Genomic DNA, 25,725 nt, shown 5'->3' on the forward strand with positions numbered 1-25,725 from the left:
AAATGTTGCAGAGTACAATCCAACTGTCATGTCATAGTAGCTTCAACAAACACAGGATTTCAGAGTTGGCAGGGGCCTCAATGGCTATCTAGTCCAAATCATACCTGAAAAAGCCCAACCACAACCTACTTATCTATTGGTCTTTCAGTCTTTGCTTGAAGACCTCCAATGAAAGGGAACTTGCTCCCTGTGACATTCATTCTATTTCTGCTTCATTCTGTTAAGAAGTTTTTCATTCCCGAAGTCTAAATTTGCCTACTGTTCCCAGTTCTGCCTTTTGGTGATAAGAAACAAATGTTTAATTTCTCTTCTACATGACATTCTTATGAATAACTGAAAACAACTATTATGTTCCCTGTCTTCTGTTCTCCAAGATAACCCTTCCTGGTTCCTTCAGCTAACTCTGACAAGGATACTCTGGCTAAACCAATGTCCTTCACAATCTGCAGTACCCAGAAGTGAACACAAAACTCCAGTACTATGTTCTAGTATACTGTGGTATTCTAGAGCACAGTACAGAGGAGATAATCACCTCCTTACTTCTGGAATCTATGCCTCTCAATGTAACCTAACATCCCAACAACTCTTGGCTGCCATGTCATAATGTCACCTCATTTTTAGTGGACTACAATTCAGAGATGTTTAAAAGCCAAACGGTTAACTATATATACCATGCCTTACACTTATTCATTTTTTAAAGTTAAACTACACTAACTCCTATTTGATTTAATCTTCTTATAGTCTGCTCAATATTCTAAACTAATTCTAATTAAAATATTTCTCAGTTCCATGTATCAGCTTGCATGTTAGCTAACCTTCATAGCTTTGAATGCCATTACTGTATATTACAAAAATGAGGGTCATATAAAACAGCTATTTCTCTCTAAAAGAAATAAGCAGTATTGTAGCTGAAGAAAAATCTAATAACTCAATTCTTATACATTTAATAAATGATAAAATTTTATTAAGTTCTCCCCCTCTGCACATATAATCTCCAGCATGAAGTTGCTGGTGAGTGATAAGCCATTTATTACATTTATGGAAATTCTCACCAGTGTGAATAATCTTAAGTCTTTTTAGGTATTCCCTCTAGCTAAATACTTTCCCAAACACATTATATTCAGAAAGTTTCTCAATAGTGTGAATTTTCTTATGAGCAGCAAAGGTCTGCCTCAGCCTGAAAGTTTTCCCACATTCATTACATTCAAAGGGCTTCTCTCCAGTATGAGTTTTCTTATGTGTATTAAGGTTTCCCTTTTGACTGAATGCTTTCCCACATTCATTACATTCAAAAGGTTTCTCTCCAGTATGAATTCTTTTATGTGCGTTAAGGCTTCCCTTACGGCTGAAGGCCTTCCCACATTGATTACATTCATAGGGTTTCTCTCCAGTATGCATTCTCTGATGTTGCAAGAGGTATGAACTATGCCTGAAGCTTTTCCCACATTCATTACATTCAAAGTGCTTCTCTCTAGTATGAATTTTCTTATGTATATTAAAGTAAGTACTGTTGATGAAGGTTTTTCCACATTCACTGCATGACCAAGGCTTTTCTCCAGTATGAAGTATCATGTGCACCTTAAGACTTCTATTTTGGCTAAAGGCTTTTCCACATTCATTACATTTATAGGGCTTCTCTCCAGTATGAATTCTCTTATGTACATTAAAGCTTCCCTTCTGGCTGAAAGCTTTCCCACAATCACTACATTTATAGGGTTTCTCTCTCGTATGAACTCTTTGATGTTGGCTTAAATATTGATTACTACTAAAGGATTTCCCACATTCATTACACTCAAATGGTTTCTCTCCAGTATGAACTATCTTGTGTATGCTAAGGTGAAAATTGTTGCTGAAGGTTTTTCCACATTCATTACATGAGCAGAGCTTTTCTCCACTATGAATTATCTTATGTGCATCAAGACTTCTCTTCTGGCTAAAGGCTTTCCCACAGTCATTGCATTTATATGGTTTCTCTCCAGTATGAATCCTTCTATGCACATTAAGGCTTCCCTTCTGGCTGAACGTTTTCTCACATTCATTACATTTATAGGGCTTCTCTCCAGTATGGATTCTTTGATGTTGAGTTAAGTATTCGTTACAGCTGAAAGCTTTCCCACATTCATTACATGCAAATGGTTTCTTTCCAGCATGAATTAGCTTATGTCTTTTAAGGTTTCCCTTCTGGCTGAATGCTTTCCCACATTCATTGCATGTATAAGGTCTCTCTCCAGTATGAATTCTTTGATGGACTGTAAGGCATGAGCTAATGCTGAAGGTTTTGCCACATTCATTACATTTATAGGGTTTGCTTCTAGTATTTCTTCTATAGTAATGAATAAGGTTTGAATGGTAACTAAAGGACTTTCTGCATTTCGTATACTTACAAAGTTTCTTCCCTAAGGTTATATTGCGTTTAATTGGATCTGAAAATGATTTAAAGCTCTTTCCAAGTGGATCATATCTGTGAAGACATTTTCCTAAAGGAACTCTCTGTGGAAGAATGAGGATTGCCCCAAATGTATTATATTCTTGGGTATTCCGCTCATTAAAAGTTTTTCCATTTGGGATTGTTACTTGCCTATTCTCCTTCTCTTGGTAACTTTTCTTTCTCTCTAACCCGATCTCATAAGCCCAAGGTTTTCCCAACTTAGAATTCCTTGCACCATCCTTGGTGAGTTTCTCCTTAGATAACTTTTCTATAGAAATAAGCTGTTCTGAAATTGACTCCTTGGTTTCATACCTTGTCTGCAAAACAAGGGAATCTGAAAAAAAAAGTATAAATATCCATTATTTTCTGTGCTAGGAAAAAGAAAACTTGTATACTAAGTTCTAGATTCTGTCTTCTCAATCAAAAAGAATGAAGAACTGTCTTACTACTAAAGTCAAGTGATTGCTATTATCTCCTATAGGAAGAAAGTAGAAAGTTGTTTGAGGAATATCTAGCCATTCTACAAGGTAGCAGGGAAAATGAAATGAACACTTTTTAAAAAAAAAAAAAAAAGAGAGAGACTCTTGGAGGTAAAAACAATAAAGAAAACAAGATCTGAAGAGACCCTGACCTATGTCCGGAAGTTAGAGGAGGGAAGAATGTGAGCATGGAGAACACAGGAAAGGTTCACTGAACAACTAAAGCAAAATTGTAGTTTCAAAAAAGAAACAATTAGAGTCAGCATGGCTTCATTGAGAATATGAAACTATACTCATTTCTTTTTTTGACAGTATTTGATAAAGTCTCTAATATTATACTTGTAGACAAGACAGAGATAAAGGCTAAGAAGTGAATTCAAAACCAGTTAATTACCAGACCCAAAGAGAAGTAATTAACATTTATGTCAGTTTAGAGCAGAGACTTTAAGAGGAATAATAACCTATTTTAAATTGTTATCATTGGCTTGGAGGCAAACACAGAAAGCATTTCTTACCATATTTGCATGTAAGATAAATCTGAAAGGCATGATTTTATATGGGATGATCATATGAGATGTCAGTGATTTTATCTAAAAATATCTCAACAGGCCAGAACACTGAACTTAATCTAATAAGATATTTATTAAGGGTCAAGTATAAAGTTCCTTGGGTTTCAAAAACATTTTTTTACAAGAATAAGAGAGTGGAAGCTGCAACTCCCTGAAATAAGTTCACTGAAAAAAAAATGAAGGGTATAGGGAGGAGAGATAGTGAACAATAAGTTCAAGTCAACTAGAGAATGTCAATTTTATGCTGCATTGAGAGAAGGGAAGTAAGAGTTCCATTATCCCATTACAATGGCCTGGTAAGACCATCTTTGGAAGGCTGTATTCAGCTTTGGACACAACATCTTAGGAAGGACTTTGATGTGCTGGACAGTGTAAAGAGCAGGCCTCCAGGATGGTGAAGGGACTCAAGAGCATGTGGTAAGAGGTTAAAGTGAAGTATAACTGGGGATGTTTAATCTAATGAAGAGAAGACATAAGCTGTCTCCAATATTTTAAGGGCTATCAGGTGGAAAAGGCATTAGCACTAGACTGCTTATTCTCTTCTGCCCTCTGCAAGGTTGTAGTACAATACACCTTTTGTCACATGTTAAAAGCTGGAAAGAGAATGAGCTAACCAGTGAGTAAAGGGAAGAAGAGTTAGTGTGTTGCTTCTTTGAGAGCAAAGTCAGAAGGAAACTTGAGAGCCATGAAACCAGGCAATACCTGAGAAGGCATTGAAGAGGAGCAGAATTCATCCAGAGTATAGTTGGGAGGAAGAAAAGGATACAAGAGTAATAGACTGCAAACAATAGGGATAAGGGAAAATGTCAGCAGGTAAAAAGGGATTGGCAAGATATTAAGCCTTCATTATTTTACACGGGAAGTGTAAATGGTGGTGGCCTGAACTAGGGTGGCAGTCATGCGAATAAATGAAAAGGGACAGATTCAAGAGACAGTATGGAAGTAGAATAAACTTGCTCAATGGTCATGAGAAAAGTAAGAAAGAGGAAAGAGCAAAGGATGGTACTGAGGTATGGGTGAATGAAAGGATATTAGTATCCTTCACATAAATAGAAATGTTTAGAGGAAGGGGAAAGCAGTAAGTTTCAATTTGGACAAGTTTAAATTTGAGAAACTAATGAAACATACAAGTGAGATATCAAGCAGGCAGTTTGTGATAGTGAATTAAGAGCTCTGGAGAAATATGAGGGCTAGATATATAGATTAGGAGTAATCTATAAATATAGGGAAATTGAACCAAAGAGAAATAACCAAGGAAGAGAGTATAGAGTAAGAGAAGAGAGGGAAGAGATAAAACCTCTAGAATGGATGAATATCTGAAGCTGAAGAAGAGCAGAGAGATGGAGAGCCCTGAAGTGAGGCCCAGAATTGATGAGAGTGAATTTGAGAGGTGAAAGAGAAAAGTAATCAGGGATAACACCATTAGAGAGAAAAGATAACCAAGACAATGAAATATCAAGTGGGACAATGGAATATCATAAAATCTCCCTTGGAAGACTCAAAAGCAAGATGGCCTTTGAATTTGAAGGGGCCTCAGAGGGCATCTAGCCCAACCAAACAACTTGAACAAGAATGCCCTCCATCAGCTGTGAGCTGATCCAACCATTCTGGAGAGCAATTTGGAACTAAGGGCTATCAAAGGGCTACAAAAATGTGCATACCCTTTGACCAACAATACTGCTTCTAGGACTGTATCCTTAAGAGATCACAAAAATGGGAAAGGGTCCCACATGTACAAAAATATTTATAGCAACTCTCTTTGTAGTGGTCAAAAACTGGAAATCAAGGGGATGCCCATCAATTGCAGAATGGCTGAATAAATTGTGGTATATTAATGTAATGAGTACTATTGTGCTATAAGAAATGATGAACAGGAAAACTTCAGAGAGGCTTGAAAAGACTTATATGAACTGATGCTGAGCAAAAGGAGCAGAACCAGGAAAACTCTGTACACAGCAACAATCACAGTGTGGGAGGAATTTTTCTGGTAGACTTAGTACTTCATTGCAATTCAATGACTTAAAAAATTCCCAGTGGACTTTTGGGGCTAAATGCCTTCCACATCCAGAAAAAGAATTATGGAATTCGATCACAGATTATAGCAGATCATTTTCTTTTGTATTATGTTTTGTTTTGTTTTATGATTTCTCCCATTTATTTTAATTCTTCTATGCAACATGACTAAGGTGAAAATGTATTTAATAGGAATGTAGTGTAGAACCTATATAAAATTGTATGCCATCTCATGGAGGGAATGGGGAGGGAGGAGGGAAGAAGGAGGAGGGAGAGGAAAAAAAATCTAAGATATATGGAAGTTACTGTAGAACACTGAAAACAAATAAAATAATTTAAAAAGAATACCCTCCACCACAAATATGAAAAGCAGTCAGTGGTCCTCTGCTTGGAGACCTCCACTGAACCTTAGAACACACTGCCCCATAAGAAAGCTCATTATACTCTAATTGCTTCAAAGTTTTTCTTATATCAAGCCTAAATTTGCCTCTTTATAGCATCCTCTTACTGCATCTAATTCTGCTTTAAACCAAGAAGAATAAGCCTCTTCCAAGTGGCAGTCCTTCAAACACAGAATTATAAAACCCCCTCTAAATATCCCTGTTTGGCATTCAAAGCCATTCATCACCTGCCCTACCTCCTCCCAGTTCCTTGCATCTTACTCATCCCTCCCACTCTGTGATGCAGTGACACTGGCCTCCTGGCTGTTCCCTACACATGACACACCATCACCAGTCTTGGAGCATTTTTGAAGACCATCCCTAAGCTCTGAAATTCTCTTCCTCCTCATCTCCACCTCCTGGTTTCTCTGGCTTCCTTCAAGTCCCACCTAAAATCTCAACTCCTCCAGGAGGGTTTTGCTGATTCCCTTTAATGCCAATGCCTGCTTTCTGTGTCATCTCCAATTTGTCCTGTATGTATCTTGTTTGTACAGAGTTGTTTGAATTAGGACTGTGAGATCCTTCAGACTGTCTTTTGCCTCTCTGTAGTCCTTGCACAGAGAAGACCTTAATAAATGTGTGGTGGCTGAATGACTGTTTTTTACTCACTCACCTAACTGAGGGTTTTGGGGGACTTTTCTCCCCAGCAGCCATGGAGCTTGTTTTTTCTCCAAATGAGAGATGACATCTGGCTTAGAAACTGGAAGACCTGCTCATGGGGAAATGGAAAAGGACAGAGGACAGAAAGACATCTCAGAATTTGAGCTTAATCTCTTTCTCTAAAAAAAAGAGCACATACCAAGAAGCCGCAGAGGGTAGTAATGAATGAACCATGAAAAAGTGTTTCATACTCTATTCACATCATGCACAGGTGATGGCCTATGGGGTTTGGTCTGAGCTCAAGAAAATTAGCTCCTTTTAATATCCACCCTGCTGAGAGGATGAAAATCTCTCACATCTTCAAGTAGCTACTTTGAGATTTTATTAAAGATTCTTTGATGAAAACGACCAGACAGTAGCCTCAGGAGCAGCACACTAAATTTGCTAACTTATATTCATCCAAAGCAAAAACCTTCTATCTGGAAAAAGGCAAAACAAATGCTGGGCTTCTTGGCGCTGAACAATTTAGGAATCTCTTCACATTACAGGCATTCATGAGAATGTGCCTGCACACCAAGCCAGAACTCAACCAAGTCCTGTTGTTATCTCACTGTCTTTAAGAAGATCAAATACAAAAATATCCCAATGGACAGGTGACAATTCCTGGGGGAAAAAGCTGCCCTTACCAAGGGAGATAAAGTTCTCATAATTCTCCAGCATCACATCTCTGTACATGTTCTTCTGAGCAGGATCCAGCTGGCCCCATTCCTCTCGAGTGAAGTCCACAGCCACATCTTGAAAAGTCAAGGATTTCTGAAATGTTTTTAAAAAATTCCTGTTCACCCAAGGAAATATAAGGATAAGGGGATGATCTGATCTGAATCTTTAATCACAGATTCAGAAAAGAATCTTAGATTATATCTTATCTAACACCTTCATTTTATACATTAGGAAACTTAGGTCCAGTGGGGTTAAGTGACTTGCCTAGGACATTTGTCCTGCCCCTTAAAAGATAACAGGATGCTAATGGGCAAAAAATAAAAAACAGAACATTTTAAGCAAAGGCAAGTAGGCAAAGTAATAAGCATTTACAAGGACTGGTGGGTTTGGTCTGGAAGGAGACAGAAATAAAAGCCTAAAACGGAAGGGTGATGCTCCCTATACCACAATAAATATCATGAGTAGACATGATCTAAATAAAAAAGATCACATCATTAAAAAATTAGAGGAGAATGGAAAGACATAATTGGACTACTATGGCTAAAGGAAAAATGTTTAACTAAAACAAAGGATAGAGATCATAAAAGATAAAGTGGATGATTAAGATTATGTAACATTGAAAAATTTTTACATTAACAAAAATCAATGCACTTAGCATTAGAAAAGAAGCAATCACGAGAGAAAATACTTGCTAGATGAGTGGTCAAGGGATATACAATGGAGAGAGCACTGGCTCTGGAATCAGGGACATGGATTCAAAATTCCTCTGATGTTTTCTACTTCTCTGACCTTGAGCAACGTATCTTTGTTCATAAACATCAGGAAAGGTATAAAACAAGGAGATACACACTCACCAAAGGTGTCTGCCACTATGACAGGGGAAACTAATAATAAAAGAAATTCAAAATTTAAATTCTTAAGTTTTCATTTAACATTCATCAAGTTGGCAAAGATGAGAGATAAAAAAGTCAAGATTGGAGGGACTCTGTGAAGTCAGTCACACTAAAATTAAACTGTGTACTGGCACAAAACGAAATGTTTATGAAACACATCTTCACATTTAATGAGGTCATCTGTGATGAAGGCAGAAGGAAATAGGCAGTTTTTCACAAGAAATATTCTCCAATAGACTACATATGTCTGCAGCTAAACAAATGACTAAAAAGTGTAGAGAGCACAAGATTTCACTGTTTGTTGACATATATATGTATGTATGTATGTATGTGTGTACAGATGTGTACATACACACATATTAGAACTGGTAAATCAAAATGCTGCCTTCAGGGCTCTTGTCCACATTAGGTGTACTCCCTATGGTGACCTTATTATAGCAGTACAATGACAAGAGTTACAAAGGACAGGCAGGCGCAAATGAGTTACAAGGTGTATTATTAGAAGGCACATCCAAATGGCTAGGACCACAGTTCCATTTGAAAATTCAAAGCTTCCTCTTCAAGGAAGTGCCTCCCATGCATGTGTTGAAATCACAAAAGACTCCTTGAAAGAGGTGACAATAGCTTCTTCGATGATCTCCTAATGAATGATATTAACAAAAGTAAGGCATAAAACAAACGTGCTCCTCCCAGGTGTTTGCCACAAAGAGGGATTCTCTATAGACAGTCCTCCAGATGCTCTTGGTTTGTGGATGACAACGAGCTAACTGCACTCAGCCTCAGAACATAGAAGAAATTCCTAAATGTAATCTGCAATCACTCAAAAGAATTCAGCCTAAATATTCAGAATCAGAAAACCAAGTGGATACAGACTATCTAGCCAGACTATGCTATTTAGTTCCATTTATACGCACATCTTGGGTAGGCACCACAGAGTAACAATAAAGTGGTTCCAGAATTGCAAGTCAGTAGAATAAACTGGATGTCATTTAGGAAACCTCATAGAATGTAAATAACAACCCCCATTTTTCTTTAACATCAATCCTCTTCCAGTGATAGTATGTAGCTGCACATTCTGGAATAATGCAATCTCTAAAGAATGCAAGTTGTGGGAGAGCCAAAGGACAATAGAAAATGATGTGGTAACGAGTATACTGAAGCACACCAATGAAGAACTACACAGGAGAAGTGTGGCCTAAAGGAGACCAGAAAACAAGGTGAGACAATCATGTGCCAAAATGCAAGGGCTCATGCATGGAGCGGCCAGGCATCACACCAGAACTGGGAGCCAACCCCCAGCAGAAGACTGGCAGGAGAAAGCAGACAAGAGTTACAAAGGATGAGGAAGAGTTAATAGGTCCTGATATGCACAGACGAGTGTAGCACCAAAACTGCTAGGACTGCAAATCGATCACTCCTGGACAATGAAACACAGGAGAAATCATCTCCCACTTTTAGCACAAGAATGTCGCTTCACTTTTTTCTGGCATTTGTTTTTGTTTTAGCGTATCTAGATATACAAACACATTTCTATAAATACCTTCTAACACTAGAAGTTGCAGAGAAGGTGCCAACATGCACTGGCAGAGGTAGTTCCCTATGCCAATGAAATCACAAGTCCAGTAATTCTATCCTACTTAAAAACAAATCAAAATGGCTTTCAACTGAAAAAAAGGGAAGGGAACTAAATGCCCATACAACTCCACTATGATATTAGAAGGCTGGTGGGTGGTTGAAGGCATCATGGCTTGTAGTCTGAGGTGTTCTCACCTAAGGAGGCTCCCTCTGAGTGGGGAGGGGATGGTAGGAGTGAGTGCAGCAGGTCCCCTGAGCAAAGACAGTGAGGAGCCCCGCTGCATCTTCCATCTGTGCAGTCCAAGACACCTTCTACCTCCTGCCAGCAGCCCCATCTCCCCACTAGGGAACATCTTATGCAAAGAGGAGAAACCCTCCCTGAGACTTCAGGCCTCCCCTCTCCTGCTGCACTTGTCCCTTGAGGGAAGAAAAAGAGTAAAGTTGGTGGGGAAAGGGACTTCTTTCTTCTGCTGTGCAGGCTCCATCTCCAGCAGAGTACTTTTCCTGTCTAATCTCCAGCCTTTGGAGGGAAGAAGAGTGGGTTCTCCAATCTGACCATCCAACCATGTGCCTCCCATCTCATACTGCACTTGCCTCAAGCCCAATATCCAGTCTCTTATACATGTGGTACCCTCATCTCAATGATTAGCATTTTGACTCCTGGTCACAATCTTCACATCCCAGTAACTCTAAAGTCATCATCCAAACCCCATTCCCCACCCCAAACCCAATTTTTCATTCCTGTCTACCTTCCCACCCAAAGCTTCACCCTAACTCAACCTAGTCCTGGAATACCTGGTCCATAGGCAACAAACTTACTTTCATCTTAATTTTATTCTTCTTCCATGCCTCCCATCTACTAGCTCCTACTGAAAACCTGGTTTTCCCCTGATGACACAGCTTTCCTGGATACCCTTTCTAGCTCTGGCTGCACTTTCACTCATTCTCCTCAGCTCTTTGGTCAAGGCTGAGAATTGGAATACTCCTTGTTCCCCACTGCGACTTCTAGGTTCTCGCCTTACCTCCAAGACTCAGTAACTGCTCCTCCTTTGGGGTTCATACACTTCATATCTACCACACAATCAAATTCCTGGTAGCTATTGTCTACAGGACCCTAGGTCATGTCCCTTCCTTCCTCAGTGAGTCAGGAACACGGCTCACAATTTCTCTCTCCTCCCCAACAACTGCCTTCATACTAGAAGACTTCAACATACATATTTGACCTCCTTCAAACACCCTAAACTTTTAGTTACTCAACCTATTTAATCCCATGAGTTACTCCTCCACTCCACCTAAGTCACACACAAAGATGGTCATACCTTTGCTCTTATTATCACCCACAAATATACCACCTCTAAGTTCAAGAATTCTGAAATCCCTCTATCTGACCATAATCTTTCACCTTTTCCTTTGCCTTGTCATTAAAAAATGCAACTTTTCATCTGCACCATGACCTCCAATCCCTTGACCCCTCTATTCTCTCCCAAGTCATCTGCTCTGCACTAAATAACTCTCCTTTTTTCCACATCTTGACCCTTTTTCCTCCAGTAGCAATATACAACTGTGGGAGTTGGACTATAAGGAAAGCCAAGCACCAAAGAATTAAGGTTTTCAAAGTGTGATGTTGGAGAAGACTTCCGAGAGTACCCTGGACAGCAGGGAAGTCAAATAAGTCAATATTCAAACAAATTAATTCAGGTTATTCATTGGAAGGTCAAATGCTGAAGCTGACGCTTAAATACTTCGGTCACATAATGAGAAGTTGGGACTCATTGGAAAAGACCCTGATGTTGGGAAAGATTGATGGCAAAAGGAAAAGGAGACAACAGAAGATGAGATGGATAGGTAATATCATGGAAACATAGAACATGAGCCTTGATAGACTTTGAGAGATAGTGGAGGATAGAAGGTTCTGGCATGCTATGGTCCCTGGAATCACGAAAACTTGGGCACGATTAAACAATAATGAACCAATTCAACTCTATACTGTCCTCCTCTCTTGAGTCCTCGGCCTCCTCATCAAATCACCAATTACACTCAGCCAAGTCACAACAGTCACTTTCTGTTCCTTGGTACTCTCTTCTCTCCAGGTTTTCAGGACAACCCTCTCTCCTGATCCTCTTCCCATCTCTCTGACCACTCCTTCCCAGTCCTCTTTGTTGGATACTCTTTCAGATCCCACCCTCTAGCTATAGTTGTCCTTCTGGGTTTTGTTCTGGGCCCCCTTCTATTCTCCTTCTATACACATTCTCCCTTTATAATCACTCCTCTTGGTGATCTCATCAGCCAAGTGGTGGAGTGAATAGTGCTGAACTGGGTTCAAATTCTACCTCAGACAATTACTAGTTGTGTGACCCTAAACAAATCATTTAAGCTTTCTCAGCCTCAGTTCCCTCAGCTATAATGTGAGAATAATAACAACAATACCTATCTTCAGGGTGGTTTCAGGATCAGACAGGAAAACATTTGTCATGCACTTTGCACACCTTCAGGCACTGTATAAAACATTAGGCATGGAGGGAGTCTGGAGGAGGGTTAGGGCACTGGACTTAGTGTCAGCAAGACCCAAGTCAAATCCTGTCTCAGATCTACAGTCTATGTGACCCTGGGCCAGTCGCCGAGTTCTTGGTGCCTCACTTTCCTCAGCTTAAATGAGGGAGTTGGACTTGACAGACTCCAAGTTCCTTCCAACTACAAATCTATGATCCATGATTTAGTGAGAGATTTCAAAAGGCTAAAAGAAAAGCTAAGTAGGATCCCATGAACTAAAATTCTACAGACAGGGTCAGATTGGAAAGATGGGAAGCTCTCAAGAATGATATTCTAAAGACACAGAGAAATAATTTCCAAGGAAAAAAGGAAAGAGTGACGAAGATGCAGGGAGAAGTTAGAAACCAAGTTAGGATGCATGTTCAGCGAGATACTCATCAGTGATGGCTTAGGAAAAAACACAAGAAATGAAGGCCTAAGATTTTCAGAGTAGAGGATGAGATGCTGCTAGACTGAATCATTCACAAGGTCTCCCAAACACAAATAGCCTAGACCAACTTTATTGTACTTTTGAAGACACCCTGCACTAACAGTCAACCACATCCAATGACTTAACTTTGCCCAGGGTAACAGTCAAGATTCTCAAAATGGCATTCAAGGACTTCCCAAATCTGACCCCACCCTGATTATCTTTACCACTCTTACAACTGGGCCTGCCTCCTCATATCTCCAGAGATGCCTGCTACTGGTTCTAAGCCTGGACTCCATCTGTTCCTCCTCCTCATAATGTCCTCTTTCATCCTCCAATTACTTTACTCATACCACAATTCCAGTCCAAATTCTATGTTTCAGGAAGTCTACCCCAATCTGAATTCTTTCTCTGAATTCATAACATTTCTTTCCTGTACCATTCTGTTTGGCACCTCCTATGAGGCACCTAAAAATCTGTCTATCATTATCTAACTTTTTCATCAATAGCAATATAAATTATATCTATTTCTGGTGTGTCTGTCCCACCAGGAATTGGGTTTTAATACTTGTTCTCTTCGTAGCATTTTGTTATATAATAGTTGAGTGGATGAAAGTTTGACACAGAGGTCAGATGGAAGATATCTGGCATGTGGGGAACATTCCCTACAGTCCATAGTATAATGGAAAGAGGATTGGACCATGTATCAGGAGATTCAGGTTTTATTAAATTGCTGAGGTATATCATGCCATATATGGCCTCTGAGTTCTCCCACACCTCTCTGGACCTTACTGTATCAAATCAGAGGACTGGACAGCATAAGTCTAGCAGTAATGATCTACAGACTCCAGGAATATCATCTATAAGAAGAAACAATCTTCTTAGACAAAATAGTTGATATTTAGGTCCCTATATGTGACTTAATTGAGCTCAGAAAATGGGAGGGGGAAAGGGAAAGAAATGCATCTACACCTTGAAAAATGAGATGGCATTTCAAGAGTGAGAGGAAAGCCTAACTCACCTCAGACCTGGCTGTCAGGAACCCAGAAGTCATTCCCTCCTCCTTCTTGTTTCTCCTTTCTTGGGGAAGGGCAGAGTCTTGAGATGCCAGAACTGAGGGAGGAGAAAAGTCATGAGGGAGACCAATTCTGCCTTGCAGCTCCGAAACTCACCTGATGGAATACCTTCCCACAAGCAGTTTGTGAGTCTCACAGTCCTTACAGAGAGCGGCCACAGTTAACCCTGAAGCAGGCCCATCTTTTTCTGAACTCAGAGGGAAAAGTCCTTCCTAAGATCGTGACTTTATTCCTCTGCAGAGCAGGCTCCAAGGGACTGACTTCCGGTAGGAGCATAATAACACATAGTGAATTCATGGTACTTCTTTTTATGTCATTTGATGAGAATGAAACTCAAGCTCTCTGTGTCTCAGTCACCCCTTAATTTAATGGGGAAAAAGTTTCCATTCTTCTCCCTAGTTTTGAAGACAGATGAAGAATCAGTGTGCTGATTTTTTTTAAGACAACCCTTTGACTTGACAAGACAAAAATGGCCAATAGAGATCTGAAGCCCAAGATAAGAAGGAAGACAAAATGAAACCTCATAACTAACTTAATGATTTCAAGTCACAAAGCCCAGAGGAACTCTCGGCCAAGTTACCAAAATAACATTCAAACGGGTTCACTAAGTCACTTCGTTATCTCTGAGAAATCTTAGATAATGGGAAAAATATCGCAGAACTGGAGAAAAGATAATGTTCTGATTTGTTTTTTTAAACAGAGAGAGAACAGCATTTGAAAACTCTAGCTTGGACTCCTGGCACAATTCTGGAATACATTCTTAGAGATGGTTGGTGAACATTAGAAAAGTGATCAGAAAGAGCCAACATGGCCTCATCACAAATAGGTAATACCACACTCAATCAATACACCTCAGGATGAAGAAAGCAGGCCAAATGACAGTAATTAAACAGAAAGTGCTTGAATGATTATACCCGAAAATTCATCACTGGGTCTTAATGTCAACCCAGGGTGTCTCAGGAGACCTTGAGGATTGGTCCATTGCCCAACACTACTGAATATCTTACTAATGACTTCAGGTACATATCGCATATATATTAAAGTTTCATATAACAAAAAGCTGAGGATAGGTGAAACAAAGCTGGGGGGATATCTAATAAGTGGACAACAGGGTTAAGATTCAAATAAATCCCTGACAAGCTAGAATACTGAACTGAATCTAATAAGATGAATACAGTTCAAAAAAATTAACTCCACAAGTCGAAGTAGGGAAGGTGTGTCAGGAAATCAACTTGACTGAAAAACATTTGGAGGTTCTAATGGATTACAAGCTCAAGGGGAGTCAACACTGTAACATGGAGGTCAGAAAAGCTAATTCCATATTAAACTACATTAGAAGCACACTACACGGAATAATGGATGATGATGAGTCCTGGTGTATTGTCTTGGTCAGATCATTTCTAGAGCATTGTCTTCAGTTCTGGGTGGCAGTTATGACAATGGATAGATAGTCTTGAGAGAAGGGCAGTCTGTGTTCTTGCTGAGGCATATGGTGGCATATACGGCCTGTGAGTTCAAATCCTGAAATTCTCCAAGGGTGACAGACCCACGATCATGCCATACATTCAAGGAAATGTAGTTTTTCAGCTTAAAGAAGAAAAGACTTAGGGGTGATATGAAGGAGGGAAATAAGACATGTTCTGCTTGGCCCCAAGGGCAAAACCAGGGACAGTGAAAAGCTGCAGAGAAGCTGAGTTGCAGAGACATACAGAAAAATGAACAATGAACAAATGAGGTACTGGTAATCTTCAATTGGAGATTGAATCACCAGCCACCAGAGGGGCCCCAGATGTACATAGGTTTGACTAGATGATGCCTAGGGCTTCTTCCCACTCTGAGAAGCTAAACTCAACCTCATGGATGGGAGATTATGTCAGAATAACATCATTGCAATTCAGACTTAGTAGATTGCTAATCAGGAGGATACTATAAAAAATGGATACTTGTATTAGAGCAAGGCTTCTGATAAAGTCTCATTATATTCCTAAAGACAATCTGAAGACTTCCATGAGGTTAGGTGTCAGTAGATTCAGAACTAGCTGAAGCACTAGACCCAAAACATGTTTGATTAATGGATCACTGTCAAACCTAGTGTGAGAGATAGCTACTGGAGTTTCCCAGGCAGTTATTTTTCCCCATTCCATTCAACAACATTTTCAATGCACTAGATAAGTGCATAAATAGCATGCTTATTAAAATTTGTAAATGACATGAAGCTGGGAAAAAAACAGTGGATGGGCAAATCACCATTCCCAAAAGACTTTGGCAACTTTAGAATATTCAGACACTCTAAAGTACATAAATTAAAGAAGAACAACAATTCACAAGCAAACAACATGGTGGTTTTAATAGACTGTTAAAGATACATTATGCTACAACAGACAAAAAAGTTGTTATACTCACTTCTGTAATATGGAAGACGGAGGTCTTGGTTTCTTAGTAAAAGTTACTTCAAAAATAGAACTTTTTCTACAGCAAAGAAAAAGCAATATATCCTCCTATAGGGCAGTGCTGCCTATTCAACCTAGTCTACCCCGCCTATGGTTGTGGGTCAGAAAACATCAGTAGAACTGGGCCAGATACGTCCATGTGTGTGTTTGCAAGAGGGAAATAAAAGAATCAGAATGAGCAGCATGTTGATCTTTCACCTAGACCACTCCCTCACATACCTCCCTGAAGGTATCTGTCCCCTTCTCCCACAGTGGGCAGATAGCCCTCCCTTTCCCCACCCCCCAAATTCCTGCACTTCTCACCTCTCTCAAGCATGAGATCCAAGTCCTCCATAGTTAGCCCCTCCTCTTTGCTGCTTTCTTGGTCTTTTTGACTTTTCCCAAGTCTTGGCTCCCCAGCCACTATGGAAGAATTAATCTAGCTCCAACAGCAGTAGCTTCTCCTTAGAATCTGGAATGAAGCTAAGGGGAAAAGTCACAGGGCAAGTATGTTTTCTCCTAGGATGGTTTCTCGTTCCCCAACATTGTCTTCTAACACCTTCACCTCTCCAAAGAGATGGCACCCAAATTAGACTCCCATAGATGTTACCAGGGGCCAGGGAAGCCACAGATTAAGACCGAGGCACCAGGAAGGACCCCAGCACCTTCAGTCACCCATTCCAGCCTATGGCCCTGCAAAGATGACTAGACAACCTGGGACTGACAAATGGTCATATAAATTTGATTCAACAAATTTTATTCAATAAATATGTAATATATAGGATTCAGGCCCTGGGGTGGGCACAAGACTTTGTGACCTAGCACCAGGGTTAGCAAACAATTGCCTCAGTCAGTCATCAATACAACCACACACACACACACACACACACTTTTCAAAATGTCAAAGATTTTATTATTTGTTGATATTCCATTCCCTGATGCAGATTCCCACCTTTGTAAACTGACAGAAGGGCAGAGAAGTGCAATCCCAATTTAGGCATCAAGTGATCCAGGTTTAAAATAAATGCTTGTTGACTGACGCAGACCACAAACACACAGTGCAGGGGTCTGGATTAGTGTGAATGATAGAATGACCACCCTGAAGTGATCACATTATTCACATCTGCATTGAACATTTCCGTATCTGATACTCCTTAGTCACACTACCCAGGACTTGGCTGTCTACACACAGCCACCAGATGTCTGCAAAGCCCTTCCCAAGAGAGACAACCTCTCCCATTTCAATGGTGCTTTGTGATTTGCCAAATGCTCACAACCTTGCATGGCGTGTATTGTATCATTCTCTCTCTTTTAGCTGAGAAGTTATTTGGAGATCAGGAAGCTTTTGACTCAGAAATGAAAGGGTAATAATCTTAGGAAAAACTGGAATCAGTGGGGAATGGCTGATGAGCTGAAGTATGAATGAAATGGGATGTTACTTCACTGTATGTAATAAATGAAAAACACAAAGAATTCAGGAAAACCTGAGAAGACTCATGAACTGATGCAGAATAAGAACAGTGTACACACTGACTGAAAGAACAAAGAGAAACAACACTGAAAGGTGTTAGAACTCTGGTCAATGAATCAAAGCTATGTTGAATCATGACTGCAAAGAGGCTAAGGACTGAAATGCAGAATGAGACACGTGGTGGTAGACATGGATAATAAGAGAATTTATTTTGCTTGACTGTGCTTATTGGTTACAAGGGGTTTTCTTTCCCCAAAGAGGTGGATTATAAGAGGGAGAAGAAATAAATGTTCCTTCCAGCTCTATATTGAAGATCTTAGGATCTAAATCCTCCCTATGATATTTTACCTCCTAAAGTACTGATTCATGCACATGACATACTCTCCCATCCCTCTGCCCACTAGACAGGCAGCACCTTGAAGGAACTGATATTTTTCTTCTTTGCAAACAAGGCTATCTAGCATGCGCCCTGCACATACCTTAAAAAAAAGATGTGTTGTCTCCCCTGCGTGTAAGCTCCCTGGGGTGAGGGCTATTTTGTTTTTCTCTTTGTATTTTTTGTCTTTGAATTCTTTGTATTTGTATTCTCAGCACTTACTATATTCCCTGGCACACAGTAAGGATTTAATGAACGCTTGCTGAAGGACTGCTCCAGTATCTTGTACACAGATTCCCAAACCTCACACTCCACCAGGTGATATCCCAGATCCAGGCTCACCCATCAGCTGGAACCTAACCTACCACTAACCCTGCTAATTTCTCTGTCAAATACCTGGACTTCTCTCAGAGCTAGCTATGTGGGTAGAACGCTAGACCTGGAGTCAAGAAGACCTGAGCTTGAATCCTACTTAGGATGCTTCTACTTCAATGACCCTGGACAAGTCAATTAATTTCTCTAAGGAAGGTCTGAATTTCCTAACTTGTAAAATGAGAGCTTGGCCTAAAGGGGGTCTAAGGTCCCTTTTAGCTCTCCATCTACTATCCCACGACCCTCCCCTCCATCTACTATCTCAGGAGTCCCCCTCTCTCCATCTATGATCCCAGGAGCCCCCCCTCTCTCCATCTATGGTCCCAGGAGCCCCCTCTAGCTCTCCATCTACTATCCCAGGACCATCTCTCTCCATCTACTATCCCAGAACCCCCTCTCTCCATCTACGATCCCAGGAGCCCCCCCTCTCTCCATCTATGGTCCCAGAAGCCCCCTCTCGCTCTCCATCTACAATCCCAGGAGCCCCCCTCTCTCCATCTATGGTCCCAGAAGCCCCCTCTCACTCTCCATCTACGATCCCAGGACCCCTCTCTCTCCATCTATGATCCCAGAAGCCCCCCTCTTTCCATCTACAGTCCCAGGAGCCCCCCCCCCTCCATCTACGATCCCAGGGCCCCTCTCTCTCCATCTATGATCCCAGAAGCCCCCCTCTCTCCATCTACAGTCCCAGAAGCCCCCCTCTCTCCATCTACAGTCCCAGGAGCCCCCCCTCTCTCCATCTACGATCCCAGGAGACCCTCCACAGCAACAGACTGGATTGAAGTGAACCCAACAGCTGCTTCCCTTTCCCTTCCGTTTACAAGGGTGACAGCTTTCCATAGGACAAAAAAAGGCCGTTCTCCCTCACCAGGCCGCGGCCCCTGCTCCAGCGGGAGCTCCAGAACAAGGGCGCTAGCACCCCGGGCAGTCTACTCTGGGCTCGCCTCGGGACGGGAGATCATCCTCCGACAGACGAAGCCACCCACGTCACGCGCGCCCTCCAGGGCCCGCTCCTGCCTCCACACCCTGGCCTTGGCTCCGCCGGGAATGGGGTACCCCAACCCAATCCGACACCCCTCCACACTACAAGAGTTCCCAAGAGCCCAGCCACCCCACCCCACCCCCGTTCACCCACGCCTCCACTCACCAGCCGCCCAACGGGAAGTGCGCCTGCGCAGGCGGACTCCGGCGCTTCGACCTCTGGAAGGCGAGGGCCAGGCTAAAGTGAAAGCAAAGCGCACCCACCACAGAAGCGGGTCCAGCGCGTTTCTGGGAATGTAGTCCGGGGCTGCGTCTGCGCCTGCGCACTGAGCGACGCCGCCCGGGCCCCGACGCCTCTGAGATCCTGCTGAAGCCCCAGCAGTCTTCCTCGCAAAACCCCCAGGATTGTCCACCAACTGGGGCAGCCCAGACCTCCCGGAAAACTAGCTTCCTACCCCACGTGGGCGGTCACTGAGCGCTCAATGAAGTGCTCCCGGGCCGCGCCGGGCGCCCAGCAAAGCGTGGCTTCGCAGACAGAAGCAAGGCTCCGTGGGGTCCCGCCGGGGCTTATTGGGCCTTCACGCGTGTCCGAAGTGGCGGCGTGGGCAAGAAGGGCAGGGCGGCACAGCTAGGATCTCCTCCGAGTGCACCGCGTGGCCGGGGCCTCTCCCGGACCCAGAAGGATGGACCGTCAAGAGGCCAGAGCCCAGCCCGCATGTCCGAGACCTGGGCACATCGTTTCCTGTGCCCTCTGGGCTTAAGCTTACCCCACCGTAAAATGAGGGGGGTTGGGCTGCATCCCTTCCTTCCAAATCTATGATCCCACAGACAAACATCTATAAGGCACCTACGGAACGCAGAGCACTCTTCTAGACACTGAGAAATGATCCCTGTCCTGCTGAACTTGGGGTCAAAAAAGGAGTGTGATACATACACCACGATATAGTGTAAGTGCATTTGAGGGCAGAAAAAAATAATGAAAGGTCCGAGGGGGGAGTGTCTGATCACTGAAGCCACGGAAGAAGGTTAAGGGCCCTCCTCAATCTCACTGGTGCCTGTGCTTGGACCCCAATCCTAAAATCACATTTCACCCTAGCCTCAAAACGCTATCCCAGGCAGTTTCTCCCCAGCCCAAGGACAGCCAGCCCTTCCTCTCTCTTCCTGATACAGTAGCCAGCTGCGCCTGTAGAATCTATTAGTTCTTCTGATACAGTAGCCAGCTGCGCCTGTAGAATCTATTAGTTCTTCTGATACAGTAACCAGCTGCGCCTGTAGAATCTATTAGTTCTTCTGATACAGTAGCCAGCTGCGCCTGTAGAATCTATTAGTTCTTCTGATACAGTAGCCAGCTGCACCTGTAGAATCTATTAGTTCTTCTGATACAGTAACCAGCTGCACCTGTAGAATCTATTAGTTCTTCTGATACAGTAACCAGCTGCGCCTGTAGAATCTATTAGTTCTTCTGATACAGTAGCCAGCTGCACCTGTAGAAACTATTAGTTCTTCTGATACAGTAGCCAGCTGCACCTGTAGAATCTATTAGTTCTTCTGATACAGTAGCCAGCTGCGCCTGTAGAATCTATTAGTTCTTCTGATACAGTAGCCAGCTGCGCCTGTAGAATCTATTAGTTCTTCCTGATACAGTAACCAGCTGCACCTGTAGAATCTATTAGTTCTTCTGATACAGTAGCCAGCTGCACCTGTAGAAACTATTAGTTCTTCTGATACAGTAGCCAGCTGCACCTGTAGAAACTATTAGTTCTTCTGATACAGTAGCCAGCTGCGCCTGTAGAATCTATTAGTTCTTCTGATACAGTAGCCAGCTGCACCTGTAGAATCTATTAGTTCTTCTGATACAGTAGCCAGCTGCGCCTGTAGAATCTATTAGTTCTTCTGATACAGTAGCCAGCTGCGCCTGTAGAATCTATTAGTTCTTCCTGATACAGTAACCAGCTGCGCCTGTAGAATCTATTAGTTCTTCTGATACAGTAGCCAGCTGCACCTGTAGAATCTATTAGTTCTTCTGATACAGTAACCAGCTGCACCTGTAGAATCTATTAGTTCTTCTGATACAGTAGCCAGCTGCACCTGTAGAATCTATTAGTTCTTCTGATACAGTAGCCAGCTGCGCCTGTAGAATCTATTAGTTCTTCCTGATACAGTAACCAGCTGCACCTGTAGAATCTATTAGTTCTTCTGATACAGTAGCCAGCTGCACCTGTAGAAACTATTAGTTCTTCTGATACAGTAGCCAGCTGCGCCTGTAGAAACTATTAGTTCTTCTGATACAGTAGCCAGCTGCACCTGTAGAATCTATTAGTTCTTCTGATACAGTAGCCAGCTGCACCTGTAGAATCTATTAGTTCTTCTGATACAGTAACCAGCTGCACCTGTAGAATCTATTAGTTCTTCCTGATACAGTAGCCAGCTGCGCCTGTAGAATCTATTAGTTCTTCTGATACAGTAGCCAGCTGCGCCTGTAGAATCTATTAGTTCTTCTGATACAGTAGCCAGCTGCACCTGTAGAATCTATTAGTTCTTCTGATACAGTAACCAGCTGCACCTGTAGAATCTATTAGTTCTTCTGATACAGTAGCCAGCTGCACCTGTAGAATCTATTAGTTCTTCCTGATACAGTAACCAGCTGCGCCTGTAGAATCTATTAGTTCTTCTGATACAGTAGCCAGCTGCACCTGTAGAATCTATTAGTTCTTCTGATACAGTAACCAGCTGCACCTGTAGAATCTATTAGTTCTTCTGATACAGTAGCCAGCTGCACCTGTAGAATCTATTAGTTCTTCTGATACAGTAGCCAGCTGCGCCTGTAGAATCTATTAGTTCTTCCTGATACAGTAACCAGCTGCACCTGTAGAATCTATTAGTTCTTCTGATACAGTAGCCAGCTGCACCTGTAGAAACTATTAGTTCTTCTGATACAGTAGCCAGCTGCGCCTGTAGAAACTATTAGTTCTTCTGATACAGTAGCCAGCTGCACCTGTAGAATCTATTAGTTCTTCTGATACAGTAGCCAGCTGCACCTGTAGAATCTATTAGTTCTTCTGATACAGTAACCAGCTGCACCTGTAGAATCTATTAGTTCTTCCTGATACAGTAGCCAGCTGCGCCTGTAGAATCTATTAGTTCTTCTGATACAGTAGCCAGCTGCGCCTGTAGAATCTATTAGTTCTTCTGATACAGTAGCCAGCTGCACCTGTAGAATCTATTAGTTCTTCTGATACAGTAACCAGCTGCGCCTGTAGAATCTATTAGTTCTTCCTGATACAGTAGCCAGCTGCGCCTGTAGAATCTATTAGTTCTTCTGATACAGTAACCAGCTGCGCCTGTAGAATCTATTAGTTCTTCTGATACAGTAACCAGCTGCACCTGTAGAATCTATTAGTTCTTCTGATACAGTAACCAGCTGCGCCTGTAGAATCTATTAGTTCTTCTGATACAGTAACCAGCTGCACCTGTAGAATCTATTAGTTCTTCTGATACAGTAGCCAGCTGCGCCTGTAGAATCTATTAGTTCTTCTGATACAGTAACCAGCTGCGCCTGTAGAATCTATTAGTTCTTCCTGATACAGTAGCCAGCTGCACCTGTAGAATCTATTAGTTCTTCTGATACAGTAGCCAGCTGCGCCTGTAGAATCTATTAGTTCTTCCTGATACAGTAGCCAGCTGCGCCTGTAGAATCTATTAGTTCTTCTGATACAGTAGCCAGCTGCACCTGTAGAATCTATTAGTTCTTCTGATACAGTAACCAGCTGCACCTGTAGAATCTATTAGTTCTTCTGATACAGTAGCCAGCTGCACCTGTAGAATCTATTAGTTCTTCTGATACAGTAGCCAGCTGCGCCTGTAGAATCTATTAGTTCTTCTGATACAGTAGCCAGCTGCACCTGTAGAATCTATTAGTTCTTCCTGATACAGTAGCCAGCTGCGCCTGTAGAATCTATTAGTTCTTCTGATACAGTAGCCAGCTGCGCCTGTAGAATCTATTAGTTCTTCTGATACAGTAGCCAGCTGCGCCTGTAGAATCTATTAGTTCTTCTGATACAGTAACCAGCTGCGCCTGTAGAATCTATTAGTTCTTCTGATACAGTAGCCAGCTGCGCCTGTAGAATCTATTAGTTCTTCTGATACAGTAGCCAGCTGCGCCTGTAGAATCTATTAGTTCTTCTGATACAGTAACCAGCTGCGCCTGTAGAATCTATTAGTTCTTCTGATACAGTAGCCAGCTGCGCCTGTAGAATCTATTAGTTCTTCTGATACAGTAGCCAGCTGCACCTGTAGAAACTATTAGTTCTTCTGATACAGTAGCCAGCTGCACCTGTAGAAACTATTAGTTCTTCTGATACAGTAGCCAGCTGCGCCTGTAGAATCTATTAGTTCTTCCTGATACAGTAACCAGCTGCACCTGTAGAATCTATTAGTTCTTCTGATACAGTAGCCAGCTGCACCTGTAGAAACTATTAGTTCTTCTGATACAGTAGCCAGCTGCGCCTGTAGAATCTATTAGTTCTTCTGATACAGTAACCAGCTGCACCTGTAGAATCTATTAGTTCTTCTGATACAGTAGCCAGCTGCGCCTGTAGAATCTATTAGTTCTTCCTGATACAGTAACCAGCTGCACCTGTAGAATCTATTAGTTCTTCTGATACAGTAACCAGCTGCACCTGTAGAATCTATTAGTTCTTCTGATACAGTAACCAGCTGCACCTGTAGAATCTATTAGTTCTTCCTGATACAGTAGCCAGCTGCACCTGTAGAATCTATTAGTTCTTCTGATACAGTAGCCAGCTGCACCTGTAGAATCTATTAGTTCTTCTGATACAGTAACCAGCTGCACCTGTAGAATCTATTAGTTCTTCTGATACAGTAGCCAGCTGCACCTGTAGAATCTATTAGTTCTTCTGATACAGTAGCCAGCTGCGCCTGTAGAATCTATTAGTTCTTCTGATACAGTAGCCAGCTGCGCCTGTAGAATCTATTAGTTCTTCTGATACAGTAGCCAGCTGCGCCTGTAGAATCTATTAGTTCTTCTGATACAGTAGCCAGCTGCGCCTGTAGAATCTATTAGTTCTTCTGATACAGTAGCCAGCTGCGCCTGTAGAATCTATTAGTTCTTCTGATACAGTAGCCAGCTGCGCCTGTAGAATCTATTAGTTCTTCTGATACAGTAACCAGCTGCGCCTGTAGAATCTATTAGTTCTTCTGATACAGTAGCCAGCTGCACCTGTAGAATCTATTAGTTCTTCTGATACAGTAGCCAGCTGCGCCTGTAGAATCTATTAGTTCTTCTGATACAGTAGCCAGCTGCGCCTGTAGAATCTATTAGTTCTTCCTGATACAGTAACCAGCTGCACCTGTAGAATCTATTAGTTCTTCCTGATACAGTAACCAGCTGCACCTGTAGAATCTATTAGTTCTTCCTGATACAGTAACCAGCTGCACCTGTAGAATCTATTAGTTCTTCCTGATACAGTAACCAGCTGCACCTGTAGAATCTATTAGTTCTTCCTGATACAGTAACCAGCTGCACCTGTAGAATCTATTAGTTCTTCTGATACAGTAACCAGCTGCGCCTGTAGAATCTATTAGTTCTTCCTGATACAGTAGCCAGCTGCGCCTGTAGAATCTATTAGTTCTTCTGATACAGTAACCAGCTGCACCTGTAGAATCTATTAGTTCTTCTGATACAGTAACCAGCTGCGCCTGTAGAATCTATTAGTTCTTCTGATACAGTAGCCAGCTGCACCTGTAGAAACTATTAGTTCTTCTGATACAGTAGCCAGCTGCGCCTGTAGAATCTATTAGTTCTTCTGATACAGTAACCAGCTGCACCTGTAGAATCTATTAGTTCTTCCTGATACAGTAGCCAGCTGCACCTGTAGAATCTATTAGTTCTTCTGATACAGTAGCCAGCTGCGCCTGTAGAATCTATTAGTTCTTCCTGATACAGTAGCCAGCTGCGCCTGTAGAATCTATTAGTTCTTCTGATACAGTAGCCAGCTGCGCCTGTAGAATCTATTAGTTCTTCTGATACAGTAGCCAGCTGCACCTGTAGAATCTATTAGTTCTTCTGATACAGTAACCAGCTGCACCTGTAGAATCTATTAGTTCTTCTGATACAGTAACCAGCTGCGCCTGTAGAATCTATTAGTTCTTCCTGATACAGTAGCCAGCTGCACCTGTAGAACTTATTAGTTTGAACCCGCTGTGCCCTGGCTGAACTGGCTGTGGACTGGGTCCTAAACATATTTACTACTCACTGTCATATTACCCTAGACTTAGACATGTGTATATCCCCTAATGTTTATCTTGTCTAACAAGACAGAGGG

The 25,725-nt window shown here is 42.0% G+C and overlaps 1 protein-coding gene across 4 annotated transcripts; it reads right to left on the reverse strand.

The window, feature by feature from the left end:
- Positions 1–948: 948 nt before the first annotated feature.
- On the reverse strand, positions 949–19,697 carry LOC140521597 (uncharacterized). Of its 4 annotated transcripts, none has more exons than XM_072636807.1 (6): positions 19,548–19,697; positions 16,506–16,664; positions 13,698–13,789; positions 7,216–7,342; positions 6,543–6,638; positions 949–2,762 (listed from the first exon to the last, which is right to left on the reverse strand). In XM_072636807.1, exons 2-6 carry the CDS (start codon positions 16,534–16,536, stop codon positions 1,090–1,092), a joined length of 2,019 nt encoding a protein of 672 aa, XP_072492908.1. In that variant the 5' UTR covers positions 16,537–16,664; positions 19,548–19,697; the 3' UTR covers positions 949–1,089. The 4 variants fall into 4 exon arrangements, with proteins under 4 accessions (XP_072492908.1, XP_072492909.1, XP_072492910.1 ...); XM_072636808.1 differs by having other exon boundaries at positions 13,698–14,147; positions 19,548–19,692; XM_072636809.1 differs by lacking the exon at positions 13,698–13,789 and having other exon boundaries at positions 19,548–19,690.
- Positions 19,698–25,725: the final 6,028 nt, after the last annotated feature.

Source organism: Notamacropus eugenii, chromosome 1, assembly GCF_028372415.1.
Source record: "Notamacropus eugenii isolate mMacEug1 chromosome 1, mMacEug1.pri_v2, whole genome shotgun sequence".
In the NCBI taxonomy this organism is placed as follows: domain Eukaryota; kingdom Metazoa; phylum Chordata; class Mammalia; order Diprotodontia; family Macropodidae; genus Notamacropus; species Notamacropus eugenii.